The 24,092-nt window shown below is 48.3% G+C and overlaps 1 protein-coding gene and 1 long non-coding RNA gene across 2 annotated transcripts in view; one reads left to right on the top strand and one right to left on the bottom strand.

Moving 5' to 3' along the window:
• POU2F3 (POU class 2 homeobox 3) overlaps positions 1-21,042 on the bottom strand; it is a 73,999-nt gene extending 52,957 nt beyond the window's left edge. The window contains exon 1 of the mRNA XM_024255398.2: positions 20,974-21,042. Coding sequence (XP_024111166.2) covers positions 20,974-21,034 — 61 coding nt within the window. The 5' untranslated portion in view covers positions 21,035-21,042. The remainder of the gene's footprint in view (positions 1-20,973) is intronic.
• On the top strand, positions 562-17,718 carry LOC103891926 (uncharacterized). The gene is made up of 8 exons (XR_656164.3): positions 562-627; positions 1,053-1,157; positions 5,121-5,151; positions 9,410-10,391; positions 11,428-11,580; positions 12,228-12,290; positions 12,748-12,818; positions 17,072-17,718. It is a non-coding gene; the product is annotated as an uncharacterized LOC103891926 (long non-coding RNA).
• Positions 21,043-24,092: the final 3,050 nt, after the last annotated feature.

Here is a 24,092-nt window from a genome sequence, read left to right as displayed (position 1 = left end):
AAGACTGCAATTTTCAATCCAAGGAAGATGGGTCAATCTGACAATTCTGAGCAGAGGAGTAATATGATCTGACCTAAGCCTTTACACCTGTAAGAGAGGAGGAAGGGAGACCAACTGGGAGGCTGCTGCAATGGCCCAAGAGGGAGGGCAGCGGGCTGGATAGGATGGTGGCAGTAGATGCAGTGAGCAGGGCCAGGATGTACTTAAATGGACAGCTGACAGGGCTGGCTGATGGGAGCATGTGGAGGGCAGGGGAAAGAAAGGAATCCAGGATGATTCCTAGGGTCTGGGCGTCGTCGATGAAGATGTGGTGGTGCCACTCACTGCGATGGGGTGACTTGGGGAAGAACTCAAGAGTTATGCTTTGGACATGCAAGGTTTGAGATGCCAATTAGATATCCCAGAAGAGGTGGGGAAATGAGTTTGACTCAGGAGAAGTGTTCAGTCAGGAGGTATCAATTGTGTAGCCCTCAGCTTATGGGTGGTAGACTAAAGCTGCAGGACCCAGTGAGGCCACAAAGGAACTGAGCCTAGATGAGGAAGAAAAAAGGGTCAAGGTTGGATGATGAGGAGGCACCAGCAAAAGAGACTGAGAAAGAGTGGGCAGTCAAATGGAAGAAAGACCAGGTAAGTGTGCTGCCCTGGAGTGTAAGAGGAGAGGGGCTTTCAAGAAAGGAGACAATATGCATTTGAATGAGACCTAGAAAGTGAGAAAAATAGCATTGTATAACAGTTTGACTTGGAGAGGGTCATCAGGTTTGTGGACAATTAAAAAATGTCTTCACTTTTGATTTCTGTGAATGCCATTATGATGTTGTTAGTGAGACCCATAACATGAAAAAGGTGTGTAAGCACAATTCAGAGATTAATTTGAAAATGACCAACACAATCAAACATTTCTGTTGCCCGGAAGTTTGGCCGTGGCCCCCTTCTCAAGAGGCATCTCACCCTGAGGATGCATCTGCTCCACTTGGAGCCTGATGATGGAGTTTCCCCTTCTCATCAAATTCATTCTTATCTGCTGCGGTATCTCTCATTTTCCTTGTTCCCAGGCACACTGAAGGGCAGGATTAGAGTGCAGGGGCCAGCCACGGCCTCCCAGGAGACTGGCCCCTAGCGCTCCAGGAGGGCAGAGAGTAGCAGCCTTTGGCACTCAGGTAAGACAGCTCTTGGGAGACATGGCCTCCCTCATGTCTCCGAGCCCATGTGTCTAGGCTGAGACATAGGGACATAGTCTAATGGAGGTATTAGGTTCATATCTGGTGATGCTGTTGATTCTCCCTCCAGATCTGGCTGAAGAGGAACCACCGCAGCCCTCATTTTACTGCCATGCTTGTTCCTGCTTTCCTTCCGTGGTCACTGGACTTGTTCCATGGAGCAGCTGTCCCCACCCAGCCTACAGGAAGGCATGGAAGGTGGTACCTGGGAACTGCAGACTGTGATTTAGCTCATGGGGGCTCTGCTGTGGCCCCAATGCTCCAGATTAAGGCAACTGGCCAATCATTCCTCGAATGCTTAAATTTATTCATCTTTGAAACAGTACTGAAGGTACTCCTCTTTCCCAGAGAAAGGAAGAGATGCAATGATTATATTGTGTTAAATACTGGTCCACGATCACCAGAAACTTTTCTACTCCTGTAAGATGCTGTGCGGAGGAGCAGCAGGGTATACTTAGAAAGAGTCCTGGACTGGAAGTCAGAGGACTGGGGTTCGAGCCTGAGCTCCATCACCACGAAGCTATGTGAATTTGGTCAAAGCAGGGACTTCCTGATATCTCAGTGGTAAAACAAGGTCATGATTCTTGTTTCATTCGTTTCCCAGGAATACAGTGAGAATTGAGTGAGATAAGCTGACGGCTAGGCTTTTAAACTGCAGAGCTGGGTTCCAGACACCTTAGACCACTCCCCCAAAAGGTGGAGCCTGATCTTGTGTTGGGGACTTTGCATATGCTGTTCCCTCTGAAAGGCCCTTCTCTCCTCCTCTTCTACCTAGAAAATACTCACTCTTCAAGACCCAACTTAAATGTCATTCTCCAAGAAGCTTATCCAAAGCAAAACAAAGGATTTCCTCCTCTGTGTTTCTGCATCATTCATTCATTCATTGACAGGGTCTCACTCTCTTTTCCAGGCTGGAGCGCAGTGGTGCGATCTCAGCTTACTGCAATCTCTGCCTCCTGGGCCCAAGCAATCCTCCTACCTCAGCCTCCAGAGTAGCTAGGACTACAGGCACGTGCCACCATGCTCAGCTAATGTGGTGTTTTGTTTTTTTTTTTTTTTTTTGTGGATATGAGGTCTTATTAGGTTACCTAGGCTGGTGTTGAACTCTGGGCCTCAAGCTTCAGCCTCCCAAAGTTCTGGGATTATAGGCATGAGGCACTGCACCCAGCTCTTATCCCTTATAGCACATACCATGTTTTTTAGAGTCAGTGGCTTATGTGTCTGTTTCCCTCATGAGATTGTGAGGTCCCAGAGCCCAGGGTTATTATATCTTGCTCATCTTTGTGCCCCAAGTGTCTAAAACAGTAGGTACTGAAGGATCATATGTTTAACAGATCCAAATCACTGAGAAACTGTGAAATAAACTAACCTCCTATTCAGACCTAAGAAACCACAGGTATCCCCATCCAGAGAAACCTGAACATGTTCTATTTCCAAGCCCTGGCTGTGTCTTTGGAAGATGGCTGCCACTGCAGAAAAACCAGAACAGGACAGAACACATATGGCCAGCAGCATTATTTTCAGAGTCCAACACCAAATTCTAACCTCGGAGGGGAAAACACCTTCCTGAGGCCACACATAGCCCCAGAAAACCTGAACTAGGACAACAGTTCAGATTTCTTAACTACCAAACTCACACAGTTTTTCCGATAACTCCAATGCATTGAGTGACGCAGAAAAAAATTGAGTATGGTTTTAGACCTTAATCAACAGCTTAGGCTAATAAAGATAGAGGCGGATCAAATCTGGAAGTGATTCAAAGCAGACAGCAGAAAGCAATACATAAAAGTAGACCACAGAATCAGGATTAGAAAATATTTGGTAGGCTCTAACAGGAGACCCAAACCAACAAGATAAAATGTAACAGGAATAAATACAAAGTCCCATATTTAGGCTAAAAAAATCAACTACATAAAATCAAAGATAGGGGAGGTGGAACTATATGCTTAGAAATGGTTAAGATGGTAGGCTGGGCACGGTGGCTCACACCTGTAATCCCAGCACTTTGGGAGGCCAGGGCGGGCGGATCACGAGGTCAGGAGTTCGAGACCAGCCTGACCAACATGGTGAAACCACGTCTCTACTAAAAATACAAAAATTAGCCAGGCGTGGTGGCACATGCCTGTAATCTCAGCTACTCAGGGTGCTGAGGCAGGAGAATTGCTTGAACCTAGGAGGCAGAGGTTGCAGTGAACCAAGATTATGCCACTGCACTGTAGCCTGGGCAACAGAGCGAGACTCCATCTCAATAAATAAATAAATAAATAAATAAGAAAAGATATGGTTAAGATTAAATTTTATGTTATGCATTTTTTACCATGATAGAAAAATGTAAAAAAGTCAACCAAAAGTTTTATTAGGGAATTCTATTTTGACAAATAATGTAAACTGGAAATCTGCTTTTCTACTTCATATTGGATAATCAGCTAAAGTAGTCCAATTGTGCAAAGATATGCTCCACTTTTAAGACCACCTGCTACAAGGTGGAACCTGATGAAGACTGCTTTCAGCAATACCAACAACCAACCTCAAACTGGAACCAAGAATAGAAATAATCATAGCTGATACATAAGGCGATTAAAAATGCGTGTGCATATTTTAAGATACTTTACCATCAAAAGTGCCGTGAGAATTAAATGAGGGATTCGTTTTGTTTTGTGTGATAATGATATTGTGCTTAAGAAGGAAAATGTCTTCATGTTTTAGAGATGCATATTCCCTTATTTAGGACTGAAATGTTATAATGTCTGTAATTTAAAAGAAAATATTCCAGTAACGAGAATGGCAAGAATTTGATGGTTGCTGAGAAGGGGTGATGAGTGCATGGGGGCTCATTGTATTAGTCTCTCCTTTTGTGTTTGTTTGAAAATGTCCAGAATAAAAAGATATTGAAAATAAATGTATAAATGAAATACTTCAGAAAAATAGATGAAGCAAATATGGCGGAATGTTCATTATTAAATCCAGATGATGGATATGTGGCTGTTCATTGAAGTTTCTTTTCCTTTTTCTGTAGGTCTGAAATTTTTCAAAATAAAAGTTGAAAAGGTTCATTGAGGGAACATTTGAAAGTACCTGGCCCTATGCCTGGTGCAGTCAGTGCTGAAATAAACGTCAGTGGACTTTTCCTTCCTCCCCATATACTGGCCTGGAAGTGAAGCAGGCTTAGCCTGCAGCTCCAAAGAGCAGAACAATGGTAGAAGCTGTGGGGAAGCGGGCCTCCTCTCAGCATAAGGAAGAACTCTGTAAAAAGTGTACCTGTCCCACAGTGAAACCTGCAGCGAAACAGAGCTCCCCATCCTAAGGAATATTCAAGTGGAGGCTGCTTATTTCAGGGCTGTTACAGAAGTGATGTTTGAATTGATGAGTCAATTTGATAGCGTCAAAGGGGATCTCAAGCGACCTCCCAAATTCCCTCTATCTGCTAAAGTCTTAGGATTCAATGCATTTGATTGAAACGTACCAGGACTTTTTCTTCCCCTCCCAGAATCTTGTCACTGTCTACAGCATCTGCAAAGAGAGGCACAGGGAGGACCAAAGAACTCTCTTCACCATTTCCCTGGGTCCTGTTGGTTCTGCATACAAATAAAAGATTAAGTACACAGAAGGGAGGGGTGGGGCAGAAAGGGCTCACAAAGGAAGTGCCAGAATTCCCTATCTGGAGGTCTTGGGAGCAAATGGATGAGATCTCTGCCAAGCAGGAAGGGCCAACAGCTGGGATCTCTCCAGGCCTCTTTTGGTTCTCATGGACCCCTGGGAATCTCTGGGCCAGGAGGCCTCAATGGCAAGAAAGTGGGAGAGGGCATATGCCCAGGAACCCTGGCTCATAAGGCTGGGTGGGAATGCAGGAGATCATCCAGGCCTTTGGGAAGATGTGGTTTTATTATTCAACTCATTTTACAGGTGAGGAAACTGAGCCTGAGCGTGAACAAGAGTAAGTGATTGCACAAAGTGAAAGAGCTTTTAAAGCATGCAGGTATGTGGGGAATGATCCTCAGGGGGAGGCAAAAAAAACAAAACAAAACAAACAAACAAACAAACCATGTCTCCAACCCCAAAGCACTGTGTTCTTCGCACTCTGACAAGACCCCATTCTTGGAATCTTTTCTTTTTTTTGAGACAATGTCTCACTCTGTCATCCAGGCTGGAGTGCAGTGGTGCAATCATGGCTCACTGCAGCCTTGACCTCCTAGACTCAAGCAATCCTCCCACCTCAGCCTTTCCAGCAGCTAGGACCACAGGTGTGCTACCACAACTGACTAACTTTAAAAAAAAATTGTAAAGACGGGGTCTCACTATGTTGTCCAAGCTAATCTGGAACTCCTGAGCTCAAGCAATCCTCCTGCCTCGGCATCCCAAAGCGCTGGGATTACAGGCATGAGTCACCGTGCGAGGTTCTGGCATCTCAAACTCAGAGAATGTCTAAGGACTCATCGAAGACCCAAATTAAACCCCCAACGCCAGCATATCCCTGCTCCCACACAGTGCCCAGGACTGTGCATCTCCACCAAACAGCTCCCAGTGAGAAGCCAAGCTGCAGTTGGAGGGATTTGGGTTAAACATGAGAACAGCTAGGTCCACAGAATTTGAATTAAGTGATCAAGAGGGTAAAAGGCACACTAAAATTCTGGGGAGCCCCAAGATTCCAATAGAATCTCCTTAGGCCAAGACGGCCATAATACCCAGTGAAGTGCTGCAGAGGAAAGTCCAAGGATCCTAATGGAGGAGGTGCCCAGTGTCAAAAGCAGCCTCCGCCTCCACCTCTCCTCTCCTTGGCATCCGTGGACACCGTGGACACTGATCAACAGTGACCTGAGCTCCCTGGCCAAGCCCCTAACACCAGGAGCTGGGCATGGGGCCCCTAGGAGGGTCCTGCTTTCCCACCTCCAAGATGAGCCAACAGCCCAGGCTAGAAGGCTGATTTGCATAGCTTTGGCAGCCCTGGGATGTGAGTTTGCCTGGGGAGCAATTCTCTGGGTGAGGGAGGTGGAAGCTGGAAAACTGTTCAAGCAGGATTTTTCACTTCTGCCTGGTAAACAATGCAGAGAACATTCGGCAATGGGGCCGAGCCTCTCCCATCTCTGGTTCTCTTCTCACCAGCTCTGCTTTCCAGTATAACCCAGTAAGACTTCTAGTGACACTACAGGACCACTTGGCACCTTGCTGGCACTTCCTGGGAGAGCAACCATTAAGCTACTGGGACCTTGGAAGCGCTCCTGAGCAGCCAGCCACCAGAACAAATGGAGAAGCTTCCAGCATGGTCATTTAAACCAGCCCAAAACAAGTTTTTTTCCAGGATGCCCCCAGACATTACGCCTACCTTTTTTGGTACTTGAGATTCATCCAAGGAACTGGGAAGTGTGGCCTAATGGTCAGAGTTCTGTCCAGAAAACGCACAGTAAACTGGGTTCTAGGGTCACTTTGGAGGCTGTTTCATGCTCAACTTTGGCAAGTGGCTTAATCTCCGTAGCCTTCAATTTCCTCTAAACATTATATTAAAACAAAAAGTTGTTGTCTCCATTCCTGCTACCTCCTTCTTAGGAGTGAAGAAATATCCAGGGGGAGCCTGAAAGCAATCCTTGAAGCCATCTGAAGAATAGGACCCAGGAGGCCCCATGAGGGACTGTGAGAAGAGCACTGGTTTAGGAGTTGGGAGGTCTGAGTCTTATTTCTCCACTAGCTGAGAATCCTGGGTCAAGCCAGGGTGTGGATAGCAAATGCAAAGATGCCACATGTGTGCAAGCCATGCCCAGGGCAGACATCACTAATGGATCCTGGCTTTCCCTTTTTCTTCCCTAAACTCAGGGCTCACCGACCACTAGAGATGACCAGAATTAGTGCTCCTGAAGACATTCACTTACTACTCCAAGACTGGATGATCTGTCAGGTTCTCTCTACCCCTGACAGTCTGCGGATTGGGGAGTTTTCATGGTTTAAAGCTCATACCTCTCTACCCAGAGGAGAGTCAACATGACCAACCTCAGGGCTTCCTTGTGACATGGCCTATAGGGTATCCTGATGACTTTCCTTCACATGCACAGTCATGAAATCAAACCCTGAAGCCTGCTCTCCAGGCCGGTCTCACAGATACCAGGAGGCTAGGGCCATGCCACAGGCGACAGAGGAGCTCTGCTGCACCCACCTTTGCTACAGAGGAGCCCAGCATCCCCTCAGCTTCCTATTGCAATTTTTCATGTCATTTTTTGAGAAAGGGAAGGTTCCTCAGCAAGGTCTCCTTTTTCATTAGGAAATACAACCCACACTTCTTCTCGGTCTGAGATGGGGCCCTCTGGGCTTCCCATGCAACAGGAGATCCCTGCCTCAACCCCATCCCCTGTTGGCCACACACTGATGCTGCAGTCATAGAGCCAGGGGCAAAAGTGGCAGCATGGTCAGGGCTAAGCAGAAGGAGCATCCTGAGCAGACAGCACCAGGCTTCAGAAAAAAGTGTCCAGGCACTCAGGCCACTGCTGCAAGGAATGGGGCCAGAAGATCCCAGTTCCCAATCAAAACCTTGACTCATAATCCCCTGGCCTTGGAAAAATAGTAAAAGTCCAACTTCAAAGGAAGTTAAATAAGAGCTCTGTTCTAGTTGCACCCGAAAACACATCTCAGAGAAACGCCCCACCCAGACGCTATTTTTCTATCAGAGCTTTTTTGTGCTAGAAAGGAACCAAAGACTCCTTGTTCTGGACCCACCATTTACAGGTAAGGAAACTGAGTCCCAGAAAGGACAAGCCATGTGCTAAAGGTCATGCGACCAGCAAATGGCAACACAGGGACAAAATCTCTGAGCTCCAATGCCCAGACTTGACTTTGTTCACGATAGCCCATGGAGTTCTTTAAACATTGATTCCAGACCAGCACCGCTCCAGCCTTACCCCAGCCTTACCCCAGCCTTGCCAGAGGAAGGGGCTCAGAGAGTTTTAAGGTTAGTAAGAGTCCAAGGGGCTCTTTCCTAGTCCTCTCCCCTAGGCTGAGGAAAGTGGGGGTGAGAAGGGGTAGAGAGCGAAAGAGCAGGGGGAACTACCAGAGGTGCAGGATTCAGCTGGGCGCTGGCTCTCACGTGGGCACAAAGATGTGCTCAGTGCAGCTCAGGGGGGTGCGTGTGGAGTGAGAAAGCTTACACCTAGAGATGCAATCTCACATTTGTAAAACAACTCACACTTTTGAAAACTGCTACAGATAGACTCTCATTTCATTCATTCCTCACAATGCATCTTACGCATAAGGAAACTGAGGCTGGACGAGGTTATGTAACTTGCCCAAGGTCATTTGCTCCAGAGCTGGAGAGAAAGAACTCAGAGCTCCAAGTCCTGGCTCCAAGGTCCATGTGCTGGCCACCAAAATGCCTGGTTCAAATGCAGTTGTTCCTTCATTTTGCAGCACACTTCCATGTCCATTTCTTATTTGATCCTCACCCTGCCTGTGAGGTCTGCAGGGCCAGAATTACAGAAATCCTGTGTTACCACTGAGTAAAGTGAGGCTCAGAGGGGTCAGGGCTTGTCAGAGAGTGGAGATGCCGTGTCCTTTCCATGACGCGGTGTGATGCTATCAGGGTCACACTCTCCACTCCTCTCTGGAGTGGTGTCCCCAGGGCTGGAGTGCAGGGGAAAGATGCACTCAGAGGCCCTGAGAACAGAGCAAAAACCCTTGTGGAAGAGCCGGTGAGAGGCTAGAGCCATGGGATCACAGGCCAGGGTCACAGAGAGCCCCTGAAAGTGAATCGAAGGGTATGGTGACCCCGAGATGTGGCAGGAGCAGGTCACCTGGTGCTGGGCCACTTCTCAGGGAAGGGTGGTAGGCAGAGGAGAAGCTCTGTCCAAGGAAAGGACAAAATAGCAGAAAGGAACAAAACAAAAGCAAAGGACAGAGGACCTGTTTCTGGGGCAGGGAAAGGGTCCTAAGGAAACATGGGTCTTGAACTCCCGCTGTGACCTTGGGAAAATCATCCCCCTTCTCTGACCCCAGTCTCCTCCCCTATAAAATAGGAAAATAGGGCAAGATCAGAGAATTTTCAAACATTTTGGCAGCAGAACACTGTTTTCAAATAATAAGGATTAATTAGTAGCTGACATTTATTGAGCATTTACTACGCACCAAGCTTTGTAGTAAACATTTTATACACATGACAGTATTTAATCCTCACAACTACCCTATGAGTGGGTGTTCTTATTATCCCCATTTTACAGATGAGGACACTTGAGGCTCAGAATGGTTAATTACCTCGCCTAAGGTTACTGATTAATAAATCACTGAGTAGAGACTCAAACCTACATCTGTCTACCAGCAAAGGCTGTCCATACTACACCATGTTATCTCCAAATGAAACCTCATATGAAGTTGCTGCAGAAACTCAATGGGAAAAAAGGACTTTTAGGTCTTCTGGAACTACAACATCTAGTCTCAGTGAATCTGCCCCATCTCTTAGCACTGGGTCCTGGGAGGAGGAGGTTCTTCCACCAGCTCCCTCCCCTTCTTCCTGCCATGTTCCTACTTCCTAAGAAGCAAAGACAAACTTGAGTTAGGATCAACACGAGGAGCCCACAGTGGGTTAATGTGACAGATGCATCTCCCTGGGTGGCAGAGTGGGCTTCTTGTGGGGTGACAGTCACTGAAGCATGCTTCCAACTCAAGAGTCCTGGACGTGTGTGGACGCGACAGTGTGCTGACCACGAGTAAATTTATAGGCAAGCCTTCCTGGGAAACAGGCCATATTTCTAACTGAAGCTCCCTGGAGTGGCTGGTGGTCACAGCACCCACCACGTGGACACTTTGTCCTGCTGATACTAATAATAGCAAATAGCATTATCATCTGGCAGGCGCTCTTCTAAGTGCTTTACAAATGTTGACTCGTGTAATCCTCACAGCAGCACTATGAGGTAGGGACTATCATTACCCCTGTTTCATAAAGGAAGAAACTGAGCAGATAGCCTTTAAGTAACTACCCCAAAGTCAGAGCAGAGGAGCCCTTCCCAACACATTAGAGACACTTAGGGGTTCAGCAATTCACACTGCTCAAAGAGCCTTACAAATACTAACTGATGTGTGAAAAGGATTAGAGTGTGTTCACAGACCCCAGCACCTCAGAGCTGGAAGTTGTTTTAGAGACCCTCAGATTCAGACCCTTCATCTTATGCACAAACTCCAGCCAAAAGAGGGACGGTAACTCAGGTGAGGTCGCAGGTTTGTGATAAAGATGAGTCCAGAATCCATCTGTCCTCATACCTCCTCTGCCAAACAAGAAAGTGCAGGGATTATTCCCCAGTCTCGCTGAGGGACAACCTGAGATGATCAGTCCGAGGTCACCAGAGGGAGGAAGGCATGAACCCAGCCCCAGAACTCACTCAGTGGTCCTTCCCATGAACTCAGATGTCCTCAGGACACCGAGGGGCTAAATGGAGCCCAGGTGCAGGAAGGGACGGAGACCCAGCCGGCTCTCCTGTGAGGCAGAAGTTATAACACCCAGCCCAGTGCCAACTCCTCCAACCACCCCCAGCTCTCCAGGGGCCCGTGGAGATGGGGTGGGAAGGGAGCCAGTCAAGTACACACTTCCCTTTGATAACTTGGAGCCCTGGAGCCGACATTTGCCAGCAGGCTTAACCCCTTTTGTCCACACTTCCCTCCTCAAGAAAACCTTAATCATCCTCATTTGAATTTCAAATGACCTCTCCCCCTCCCCACCCCAACAGGCTTTGAGGCAGGGATATGGAAATTCACCCTGCAGTATGGAAATCATCGCCCTATGCAAATTGGGCGCCGAGACCCCATCGTCATAGCAACCACCCAGTTTCCTCTCCTTTCCGCACCTCTCTGGGCTTCCTGGCTTCGATTTTTTGTTCCTTTTTCCAGCCCAAGCAGCTGAAGGGAAGGCAAGCCCCCTACTGGGGCAGGTGGAGTGTCCCCAACTGAAGTGCCCAGTGGGGTCCAGATATGCCAGGCTACCTGCCCACACCTCTCGTACAAACCTGGACTGGGCACACCCAGGCAAGGCCAACCGCTGGTTTTTCTGGCTGGGCTAAGCCAAGGGTGGGCTAGGCTGTGGTGGGGAAGACCGGGAGTCTGGGGGAGACCATGAGGCCCCCAGAAGTGGCAGGCAGGAAAGGAGACACATGGGGGGCTTTGGTGGTGCCAGTGGTAGGAGATGAAAGGCAGTGCGTGGAAGCTGTATGTAAAATGCCATGCAAATGAACACCTATTATTTTTTGAGTCAACAACAGCACTGATGCTTTTGGGAGATGCCTGCAGCTGTTTCCCATGCTCCTGGCTTGGCACAAAGGCCTGCCCTCCCTGAGTCTCCCAGAGATCTGCTGTTACCCCAGGAGCGCCCACCAGCACGCTCACCAGTCCAGGGAGAGCCCAGGTGGGCACTTGGAACTCTTGGTGTCTGAAGCCCATAGGAATGAAACCCAGCCACTTATGACGGCTCTGGTCACACATCCTGCCCTGTCCTGCCAGACCCCCAGGCTCCAAGGTGGGAGAACCCCAGAAGCCCCTGCTGGGGTGACCTCATGCCACTTTCCTTTTAAGTACTCTCAGCTTGACTGTGGCCTTCTTCCTCCAAACCAAAGCCTATGAGGAGTGGGGATGAGAGCGGAAGGGCTCCTCCTTTCCCCCTTTCCACTTCTTCACCTCCTAGACAGTCCTAGGAGTGGGCCATCCTGTGCAAGCCCTTCCGGGGAGAAGTGGTCTCCACAGACCCATAACAAATGCTGCCCCAAACTCCAACTTGTCATCTCCTCTGCCCGTCCTGTATTTTCACAAACTTCCTCAAGGACCCAATTCTGCCTTGAAAGAGCAACCTCGACCAGAAAAGAGACTGCCTCTAGGTGCACCGCCCGCTCTGGGGTCTGAAGTGTATGTCTGCTTGTCTATGCGGGTGCTTGGGGGCTGGGTTGGGACAGACTAGGTGCATGTCAGTTGCCTGGGTTCTGGCTGCTCCTCGAGGCCCTAAGACTCGTCCTAATTTGGTTGCTCATTTCTTTCTAAATTCTTTTTCCACGTTTTCAGCACTTTTCCACACTCAGGTGTTCATTGCCCTAATCGTTTCTGGGGGAGGAAGGTGAACCCAAGGTACAAAAAGGATTTACTCCCAGCTTGGGGCTGGCGGAGTCTGCAATTTTGGGTGCCTTAGTGAAGGGCTGAGGCTCAGAAAGCTGCAGTGGCCTGAGTCTCTGGATGCTGCTCCATCTTCCAGTCTGCAGGGTAGGTGTGTGTCATGCCACCCCGGTCAGCTAAGGACAGACTGGGACCTCCCTCTCCTGCTGGGTCTCCCATCATCATCCCCCAACATCTCCAGGGAGGGAGCGAGAGGAATGGTAAGGAGGTCAGAAGAAGATATACCCAGGGTCAGGTGGAGCCAATTCTCACGGAGACCACAGGAAAAAGACTTTCTAATACACAACGCAAACTCCACTAAGGTAGTGCACCACAAGGCATGAGCCACCGCGCCCGGACAGCTACCATTGTCTTATGTCCTCTGTCCCTGGTTCTCCACGTTGACTCCCAGTCTTCCTACCACCATCTTTAGGTAGAAAGTCCCCGCAACGACCAAAGCTGGTCTGTGCACTGTGGAGGTCCAGGACCAGCTATGGACAAAGAGTGAGTATAAGAACTTAGAAAGGTTGGCTGGGTGCAGTGGCTCACACCTGTAATCCTAGCACTTCGGGAGGCCGAGGTGGACTGATCACCTGAGGTCAGGATTCGAGACCAGCCTGGCCAACATGGCGAACCTCCGTCTCCACTAAAAATACAAAAATTAGCCAGGCATGGTGGCACATGCCTATAGTCCCAGCTACGTGGGAGGCTGAGGCAGGAGAATCGCTTGAACCCGGGAAGTGGAGGTTGCAGTGAGCCAAGATTGTGTCACTGCACTCCAGCCTGGGTGACAGAGTGAGACTCCATCTCAAAAAAAAAAAAAAAATTAGAAATGTTAATAGCACATCCAAGCACTCCATCAGTAGGCCCTCCAGCTGAATTGGGTGTGAGCCATTTGGGTGCTGTTGAGTATGCATGGTAAGTGCAAGCTGCATGCTGTCAGGCACAGTAGGTCTGGGTGCATGTCTGTGACAGGCTGGAAATATAAACACTGGTCCTCCTCCCAGACTGTTTGAGAAGCAGTGCTCTAAAGAATGACCACTCATAAACTAAGGGAACTCTGGGTGGTAACAGATGGCTTATGGATGCCTCCCACACCAGGCTCCCCCTCCTTTTTCCCCTCTTACGTTGAACAGAAAAGGAGTCCATGTTCTACTGGGGGCTGCCACCATGTTCTAAACGTGGCAACTGGGGTCGAGGGGTGACCATTTCCTTAAGGAGATCTCCAAGTGGAAGAGGGAATGGTGTCGGGCAGGGCTAGCCAACTCCTCATGGCTCATCTGAACCATACAATCCTGCCCGCTCTGCTTACCCTAGTCCTGGGTGTTGGCGTGGGAATCTATGGATGAGAAAGTATCTGTAGTTGTAAGTCATGGTACAGATGTGAGCGGCTGCTGTGGCTGTTTTATTTCATAAGGTTCTGTGAGTGCTGGAGGCAGAGAAGCAACTCCTGGCACCACAGGGTGTTCTGCGATCTCTGGCACATGGAGCCACAGTCTGAAGGCTGAGTGGTGAATGAGTACCTACTAATTTCCCTGTCACAGAAAGCAGAAACAAGGTGGGGTGGGAGCCACTCTGAGAAGGGCAGAACAAGGCCGGGTGCGAAGGCTCATGCCTGTAATCCCAGAACTTTGGGAGGCCAATGCAGGCAGATCACTTGAGGTCAGGAGTTTGAGACCAGCCTGGCCAACATGGTGAAACCCCGTCTCTACTAAAAATATGAAAATTAGCCAGGCGTGGTGGTGGTGTGCCTGTAATTCCAGCTACTGAGAAGGCTGAGGCAAGATAATCGCTTAAACCTGGGAGGCGGAGGTTGCAGTGAGCCGAGATCGTGCCATTGCACTATAGCCTGGGCAACGAAGCAAGACTCCATCTCAAAAAAAAAAAAAAGAAAAGCAGAACAAGAGGTAATGGGCTTATGCAGCAGCATGAGGGTCTTAGGTGAGAGATAAGAAAGGACTTCCAGGCACTGAGGATGGCATCCTGTAGGAATAGGCAGCCAAGGCCAGGCGCAGTGGCTCACACCTGTAACCCCAGTACTCTGGGAGGCTGAGGAGGGTGGATCATGAGGTCAAGAGTTCAAGACCAGCCTGGCCAACATTATGAAACCCTGTCTCTACTAAAAATACAAAAAATTAGCTGGGTGTGGTGGCACACACCTATAATCCCAGCTATTTGGGAGGCTGAGGCAGGAGAATTGCTTGAACCCAGGAGGCAGAGGTTGCAGTGAGCTGAGATCATGCCAGTGTACTCCAGCCTGGGCGACAGAGCAAGACTCTGTCCAAAAAAAAAAAAAAAAAGGCAGCCAAGAGAAAATGTGGGGTTGGTTTTTCTTAAGGATATAAAATAGACAAAAAATAAGTCTCTAAGAAAGTAGCTTCTCTCATTTTCCAGGGATGGGTTTGAAACGTCTCCAAAAGAAGAGAGAGGCATGGACAAGATGTCCTCTCAGGAATTCATAGCAGGAATATCAGGATCCCTCAATGTCTGGGGGGGCTGCGGTTTCATTCCTCTCCTCCAGAGAGGTGAGGGATGGAGCCAGTACAGACTGAGGTACAGATCCTAGAGGCCACCTAGCCCACCGCTTCATTTTATTCCTGCACTACCCTTCTTCTATTACGATGAGGAAATTCAAGTCCTGGGCACAAGTGCATGCAGGACTTAATGATGGACTGTGAAAATTGTATACCATCATACAAATACAGTTCAGACTTGCTCTGTCATTTAATCACAAAAGGGGAGGGAGAGTGTGTGTGCATGCGTGTGTGCGTGCACGCACATGCTCACACGTGTGCTTCATCTAGAGATGGTTGTCAGGTGGGCATGGTGGCTTACACATGTAATCTCAGAACTTTGGGAGGCCACGGTGGAAGGATTGCTTCAGGCCGGGAGTTCAAGACCAGCTTGGGCAACATAGCAAGATCCTGGCTCTACAAAGAGATAATTTAAAAAAATTAGCCAGGCATAGTGGTGCACACCTGTAGTCCCAGTTACTCCAGAGACTGAGACAGGAGGATCACTTGAGCATAGGAGTTCAAGCTTGTGGGGAGCTATGATCACCCTACCACACTCTAGTGTAGGTGACAGAGTGAGACCCTGTCTTTTTTTTTTTTTTTTTTTTTTTGAGACGGAGTTTTGCTCTGTCGCCCAGGCTGGAGTGCAGTGGCGCAGTCTCGGCTCACTGCAACCTCTGCCTCCCAGCTTCAAGCAATTCTCTTGCCTCAGCCCCCTGAGTAGCTGGGATTACAGGTGCCCACAACCACGCCTGGCTAATTTTTTTTGTATTTTTAGTAGAGATGGGGTTTCACCATCTTGGCCAGGCTGATCTTTAAGTCCTGACCTCGTGATCCACCTGCCTCGGCCTCCCAAAGTGCTGGGATTACAGGCGTGAGCCACTGCACCTGGCCGAGACCCTGTCTTGAAAGAACAAAATAAATAAATATATTTGTCAAGTACTTCCTAGATTTCTCCTGTCCTCTCTGCCATTTTAAGAATAGTTTTATTAATATTTGGACTGAAAAATCACACTCATCCCTAAAAGTCTTCTGCCTATTCCTACCTGGAACCTCACCTCTCAGTTGCCATTTTCAGCTTGTTTTCTTGGGGAGGCAGCAGGGTCTCATTCTTTCTTTAGGACCTTATGAGAATCACTAACCTCCTGTGCCTCAGTTGTGCTTCCCTCTAAAATCATGTCTGTGCCTTCTGAAAGCCATGCTGAAAATCCCCAGGGTTAAGTAGGGAGACTTTCTGCTAAGGGTCCCCAAACAACTGACTCGCCTCCTTCTGCAGGGTGGGGCTGATGTTAGTCATTCCTCCTCACAGACAGGACAGTGGAGGCCAGGGAGGAAGGGCAACAGGAGGGGCTGACAAAGCCCAATCCCCTCCCTCATCTCTAGCTTCCCCCTTTTACCCCGGGCTTCCCTCTTGGAGTCCTTCCTTCACAGATCTCTAAGCAGAGCAAAGGTGCCAAGGCACTTGCTCTACAGTCATCTGGGCTTGAAGCCCCACCCCCTGCCCCGGCCCTACCCCTGCCAAATGACAACTGAGCCTAAGGGATATGGAGGTGGGGAGTGGGGGACGAAACTGTGGCTTCTTGGACTAGATTAGTGGGGGACTTGGCTCCCCTCCAGCCCCTCTGTGTCATGCTCCATAATTTTGCTACCATTGTCTTTTTTTTTTTTTTTTTTTGAGACCAACTCTCACTCTGTCGCCCAGGTTGGAGTGCAGCAGTGCCATCTTGGCTGACTGCAACCTCCGCCTCCTAGGTTCAAGAGATTCTCCCGCCTCAGCCCCCTGAGCAGCTGGGATTAAGGTGCCCAACACCAAGTCTGGCTAATTTGTGTATTTTTAGTAGAGATGGGGTTTCACCATGTTGTCCAGGTTGGTCTTGAACTCCTGACCTCAAGTGATTCGCCTGCCTTGGCCTCCCAAAGTGCTGGGATTACAGGCATGAGCCACCGCGCCCAGACAGCTACCATTGTCTTATGTCCCCTGTCCCTGGTTCTCTACGTTGACTCCCAGTCTTCCTACCACCATCTTTAGGTAGAAAGTCACTAGAAAGACTCAGGCTTAGTTCTGTCATTCTCTAAGTATGAGAGCTTGGGAAAAGTAGCTAAGGTTCTTTCTCATCACCAGCCTCCATTTCTCCATCTGTGAAGTGGGCTAATAATGCCTACTCTCATAGAGGTGTTGTAAAGGCCAAATGGATGAAGTATTTGAGAACACCTTTACAGACATATGTTGTCACTGTTATCCAGGCAGCCATGAATTCCTGCACTAGAAGGACAACTCCTTGAGGACAGGGATGCTCTTCATCTGAGCCCAGGATCTGCCACCAAGTCATCCTCCAAAGATGTTGGTTATACAACTACAAGCTAAGTCAAAGAGGATTGGAGCCCAAACAGAGAAGACAGCTGTGGATGTCAGAGGAGAAAAGACTGAAAGGGAAGCTGGAAAGAAAGGAATGGGGAGAAAACCAGGAAAAAGGATGGAGAGAGAGAGCTCAGAGCTGGGGAAACCTGCACAAAAATGCAAGATCTGGAAACAGATGGAAAGAATTGTGAAAAGCAGAACTGGGCACACATCCTTTAAAATTCAGCCCTTAGAGATTATCTAGTCCAAACCCCGCCTCTATGGGAAGGAAAGTAAGGGTCCATGTGGGGAAACACTTGCCAAGACAATATGCAGGGAGTTAATGGCAGACCCAGGATAAGAGTCTGATAGGGTCAGACAAGGCCAAGTTTGATTTCTGGCTATAAGCTGTGTGATATTGGGCAAGTTAGTTTCTCACTCTGAGCTATGGTTTCCTCATCAATGAAGATGGGGTTAATCGTGTCTCTATCTCATAGCCTTATTGTAAGAATTAAATGAGATGCTGTAAATAAAGTTGCCTACATGTGCCTGCTGTGGGAGGAGGCTCTGTGAATGTTACAATCTCTCCCTCTTTCCCCCTGACCCTCTGTTCTTTCCTCCCTTGTGATTGAGGCAATGATGTGACCAGCATGGTCAAAAGTCACAGGGTTAGCCACATCTGCACTTGGGGGTTGTCAGTTACAGACCTGGGGGCTTTTGAAATATGGGTAAGGCTATATTCTCATCAACCACCTAATTGAGAACAGAAAAAAATTGTTGTCAGCCTCAAGAGTGGAGAAAAGTCCCGGCGCGGTGGCTCACGCCTGTAGTCCCAGCTACCTGGGAGGCGGAGGCAGGAGAATCCCTTGAGCCAGGAGTTCAAGGCTGCAGTGGCCATGACTGCACCACTGCACTGCAGCCTGGGCGACAGGGGGAGAACTTGTCTCAAAAAAAAGAAGTGGAGGAAAAGTAACAACAGATAAGGAAGCAATAGGTAGGAAGGACAGAAAAGCTGATAGTTCAGAAATCTAGAAAGAGGAAAGAGTACCGAACTGGGGCTCTGAGCTTTGGCTGGTCCCTTGTGCTGCTGCAAAGACATTCTGAGCTAGTGGGCAGCTTATTCTTCATCTATGCCTCAGCTTCCTCACAGGCCAAAGAAAGGAAAACATGTGCCCCGGGCCAGGTCTCCACCAGCCAGGAGGTCTGTCTCCGGCCCTGAGAATGCTCCCCTGGGCATTCCTGACCGGTGCAGATGGGGAAATTTACCTCCCTTTCCCAGTTCCTACCCGCAGTACCCCTTGGGGATTTCATGCAGCACAGGGGGTGCTTTCAGGGAGCTGGGGCTTTCTAAGTCACCTTTGTTTATGGTTCCTTTAAAACCCAGAGACAAACCACCCCTTAATTCATGCACTGCTGAGAAGGTGAATCTGCCTTTTAAAATCCAAAGGAAGCCATTAAACCAAGTTGGTAACCATTGTGACTCATAATAAGCTTTCTTCTGTAAAAAGAAAATGAGTCAGAACGACTTTCCAGGAAGTTTGGTTACTTTAATTAGCCACCTCTTTCTTCTTGCCCTTAAACACAGGCAGTAATTTGAAGATCACCTAAGTATTGATGCTACCAGCCAGGGAGCCCTGAAGTGAAAGATCTCCTGGTGGTGGTAAAGTTCCAGACGTCACGGGCTCCTTGGAGCTGAAAAGGGACCTGTGCAGAATCCTTTCCTAAATCGGAAAGGGAGCAAAACCAGCCTTCCGGGCTGACACACTGGCCTGAGTAAAGCGGGGAATGAGCCAGAAGTATTCAGCAGCGATGCCCATCTGTATATTCCAGAATCTTAATGACGATCGCAGCTGCCATGTGCCAAGCACTGTGCTAAGGGCTTGAGATATCGTCTCAAGTAACTCTCAACCCACTCTCTAAGTTGGGCATTAATTTTCCCCCTTTACAAAAGGGACAAGGATAAATTTTCAGGTCATGCAGCCAGTAAGCAGTGGAGCTGCAAATTTTATCCCAGGTCTGTTTGATTCTAGATCCATACTCTTCAAAGGTCATCTGTTCCTACCTCCTAGGGAGGCAAAGTGGCCTGGTTTAAGGTCATATATTGAATTGGTGGTATCCCTGGATAAGAGACAGATTCTGAAGGTCTTAGCCAATGTCTGGATTCTTTCTCTCTTAACCTACTTTATATATAGCTCCCAGACAGGAAGCCAGAATTTGCTCATATTGACTGTAACACACTAACCTTCCTAACCCCCACCAGGATCTGAACTCCCTCCCTTTCCTGGCTCCTCTTTCAGGGTTCTATGTGGCTCATTCTCACTCCTAACACTGTTACCCTGACTTGGTCTCAGTAACAGAACACCAGTGCAAGCTGGTTAGGCATGGTCTTCTTCTCATGTGGACACTCTCTTAGCTGTGTCCCCACACACCTGGGCAATGGGCCCCGGGTAAACAGAGTTGGCTCCAGCCAGCCTGCTTCCAGAAAAGGGCAATCCAGCTTCTCTGGATCATGGCTCCTGGGCTGATTTTTCTCTAGGGAAGGGTGTCAGTGTGGGGACTATATCTATCACTCTCTAGCTGAACTGAGTTTAAAGTCTTGCTCAGGTTTTTGAGATAAAAGGGAATCTTCTTCTCAACTGGGAAGAAGAGGTGCCCCTCTCCACAGACCCTTAGTAAAAGATACTCTGCTAAATAATCTATTGAAACATGAGTGTGACCGGCCCACATTCTCCTTAGTCTAGCTGCCTCTGTACATATGCAAAGCAAAATAGAAAGATTGTAGTTTGATGTGTATTGCTACCTGTGCAAGGAAACACTGTTTCAGTATTAAACTGGGGAGCAGAAAAGTTTACGGCAAATGCATACTGTGGGTGACCTCCCCGCCAAGACCCCCAATTATCTCGCCCCTGACAAGAATCTCATAGCTTCAAGAACGGAACTAGACTGCTCTACAAGATTTGAAAAAGATTTTAGCTCTGGGGGACATTGATTCTCTTCCACTTCTAATTTCTGTGTCTCTAATGATCCAGATGAAAGACTAATTGAGGTCTGGTTGGAATGCTATTAAAGTTATTTGGTGGTGTTACAATTTATACTCATCTTTAAGTTCTTTTTAATTATATGGAGCTTTCAAAGCAAGGCTTGAACTATGGAGGTAAAAATAGAGAGCTATGAAACTTTCTTTTTTAATTCTTCTTTGTTCCTCTCATCTTTTTTTGAGACGGTCTAGCCTCAAACTCCTAGGCTCAAGGAGCCTAGGTCCAGCCTCAAACTCCCTGGCCTGCTGACTAGCTGGGACTACTGACATCCTTTCTCTTCTTTACAAAGCAAAGTCATCTCCAGGCACCAAGCCTTCCTCTCTGAGCCTATTTGCCACCCACATGCACGTTATTTGGAAGAGAAACATTTGTACACAGGCCTCTTTGGTTAGTGCCTTGAGTAGGACTATCAAGGTATCTGGGGCTAAAAGACCCTGGTCCCCATCTAAGAAAGACAGGTTCTGCCTCTGCCAGTCACAGCAGCTGGGAACACAGCTGCTCCTGAACTTTTTTGGTTTTGTTCTGTTTTTAAGTATCTGGTCTCTTCCTAGCCTAATTCCAGAGATTTTGTTCCACCGTGGACCAATATCTACTGTTCAAAGTCTCCAGAATCATATCCCATGTCCTCAGGGAATTCCCTTAGTTCCTAAGACCTAGCTTTGGTGTCTGGTTGGCTGAAAGACCAAGCAAGAAGAGACATCAGTTGTTCAACAATTCCCAACAACTCTCTTCCCCCCACCCCCTCCACCCCTAGAAGAGAAGACCCTTACCTGGCTCCACCTGGCTGAGAGTGCTGTGAGCATCCGTGGAATCGGCTACATCCCCACTCATCTTGATATCTGCAGGGAAAACACAACTGATTTTAATAACAGGTCACAATTTTTCTTGCTGTGACATATGTGGCTTTAACTAAATAGCAAAGATGAATGTGTAATTACAACAACCATCAGACTTTCAAATTCCTGATTCCCGAACATACAACCATTAGAATATTCATAAGCTTGAGGGCACGGATCCCCTCCTCCCATGCTCGCCTCCTCTCCTTGCCTTTCTCTTCCCCTTTCCCCGGTGCCACTGCAGGGTCTCTCACCTTTTGCATCATTCATGGCCACTTGCTTCTATCACCAGGACTCAGTTGGTAAAAATTTAACAAGGGGGTGGAGGGGACACTTCCCATTTCCAACACTCGTTTCCTTTGGGATCTGAGGAATTTATTTTATTTTTAAATAGTGAAAGAATTATCCCTCCCCGCCTGCCTCCCCAGCTCTGTTTCCCTTAATAACCCCATCCTGGAAGGTAAAAGTGCCCTTAAACCAAGGCTCACCCTTCTCACCTTTCTTCCCAGGTCCTGCCTGGGTTCTCTGTCTGGTCTCAGAGGTCAGCCCACTGTCTGGGGATCAAGCCCTAGCTCCTGTGTTGTCCTCCTTGGAGATCCTGTCCTTTGGGGATCCTTACCTTCTCTCCTACTCCTTCAACTGGCTCAGTGAGAAAGGGATGGCAGCAGGTCAGTGCCCCACAGAAAGAGGATACCTACACCAGGCCCCTGGCTCAGCCCCCAAGTCCTGCTGGTCCGGCCTGTCTGCCCTGCTTCATTTCAATAAATTAAACATTTACCCTTAACAGACAGCTGCCACCACCTATGTGGGAGGCCCCTAAGTCTCCTCTTGGGGTCAGCAGGGGGAAGAAAAGAGGCAACTTTGAACCAACTCACTCTCTCTCTGCTCCTCTCCTTATTAAACCACCCAAAGACTGAAGCCTTAAAGACAGAAGAATATTTTATTCAAATCATGTTGACCCCCACACCCCCCCTTCTCTGGGGCAGCACTTTAACTCTTTTGAACCAGATAAAGTCTTGGTGAGGCAATTTGCATACTTGGCTCCCCAGCCAATCCCAGTCAAGCAGGCAGTCTTAATTTGCATCAGGTAATCAGGCAGTTGGCAGTCTGGACGCCCAGGTCTGGAGATGATCAGGATGAGGAAAAAGGGTAGACCTGTGCCCCAGGGAAAGAGGGGAGAAAACCTACTTTTTCTTTTTTGTGTGTGTGAGGACTAACGTGTGCGGCTCCGGCCGAGGTGTACACCTCTGGAGTGTAGCAGCTTGGATGCCAAACAAGACATAGATGGGGGATCCAGAGATTTAGAGCCTAGAATACCCCAGAAGTAGGGGAGAAAGTAAGGAGTCACTGTGGGTTAAGGAATTTTCAAGACCAGCCAAATTGAGGGAAGACTCCAAGGTAAACACTTAGAGCTCCATGGAACCCTCCCCAGACAATCTACACTGCACTTTGTGGCTGGTCACAGAGCTCTAAGGAAGACCTGCAACCTTACCCCACCCCCCCACCTCCTAGTGCACAGCGTTTAGGGAGGCATTTCTTGAGCCTAACCTGGATCCGTCCTGCTGCAGTCTCAAACTCTTTGTATAGTTTGCCATGCATGAATATGCAGAATAACTACTATGGACCACCCAGACACATTTGCAAAGGGCCTCTGCTGCCACTGGCCTTCTGTTCCAATGGAGAAACGGGCTCCCCTGTCCCATCCATTAAGTACTATCCCCTCTGGAGCTGGGCATTGCCTAATGCAGATCTGCTCAGCTCATACTTCACCGTGGGGATTCTTCAACAGTGCTGAGAAGAGGCCCTGAGTCAGAGACTGCTGGAAAGGTGCAGAGGAAGTTCTTCCCCACTGGTGGTTTCAATTTGCTTCATCAGCACCACGATTCAGAGCATGGGATTTGGCATCAGACAAACACGGATTAATCTCAGTGTCATCACTAACTAGCTGGGGGACCCTAGCCACATATTCGAATGTGAATTTTCTCACCTAAAAATGAGAATAATGATACACACTTCCCAGGGTTTTTGTGAGGATTAAATGAAATACTGAATGAAAACTGCCAGGAAAGGAGTCCCAGGCACAAAGTAAGCACCTAATAAACGAACTAATTAAACAGACACGTAGGCTTAGGTGCTAGTCCCATTCCCTTCCTGCCTTCTTCTCATGCCCCTCCATTAACCCCTTGCCCATTACAAGGAATAGCTTTGGTTTTCTGTCTCAGCACCATTGTAATTTGTCCTTTATCTGGGAAACCATTAGGATTCTCCAAATTCTGACTTCATAGAAGAAGTGTTCATGAGGGCAGGAAAAAGTTAAGAGGCAGTGACGCTGGGATGATGACCAGAGTCTCTGAATCAACTGATTTCAAACTCCTGACATTTAAGAAAGTAATTCTTTAGCTAAACTGTAATCGCATGCCTGGAACCCAAATTCTCCTCCAACACCCATTCTCCACATCACCTTCATCAAATACACACAGAAGCTCTCATTCATCCTTTAAGTTAGCCTAACATTTAGTCTTAATCATGTCTAAAAATAACTTTTAACGGCATCAACCCCCTCCCCTCCTCATCTGCCATGATGTCTACTCATTTGATGTATCCATTATGGGAGCAACAAGGTGGAACTTCAGGATTGGAGGGGCAGGGTGAGATGACCTATCAAGCCTCTTCTTGAGTCTCATAGGATGCTAAGACACTGAGAACCTGTTCCTGTTGGGTAGGAGGCTGAGGCTGATGGGTGGGACGAGCTTTTGGGTCTCAGCCTAAAAATGGGCCAACACCGAAACTCCTTGAGACGCTGTAACCCTTCACCTGTCGGACAGCACTTGCCAGGGGTGAGTGAGAGAGGTGTGGGGTGGGGCCAGGCTCCTCTGTGTTATCTCAGCCAGAGACTGAGTAGGCTCCTTGCCATCACTCCCTTCCCTGGGGAGGCTTAGCTGCTCTGTGTAAGAGCCCAGACACCAGCTGCAGACCCTCGGCTGCCCCACTCAGCACCATCACACCCTGAAGTTAGTGTTGGCTTGACCAGGAGCAGCCCCTCCTTAGACATC

This window comes from Pongo abelii, chromosome 9, assembly GCF_028885655.2.
Source record: "Pongo abelii isolate AG06213 chromosome 9, NHGRI_mPonAbe1-v2.0_pri, whole genome shotgun sequence".
NCBI classification, from domain to species: Eukaryota; Metazoa; Chordata; class Mammalia; order Primates; family Hominidae; genus Pongo; species Pongo abelii.
Note: the sequence above shows the minus strand (reverse complement) of the source record. Positions and strands in the feature narration are given on the sequence as shown.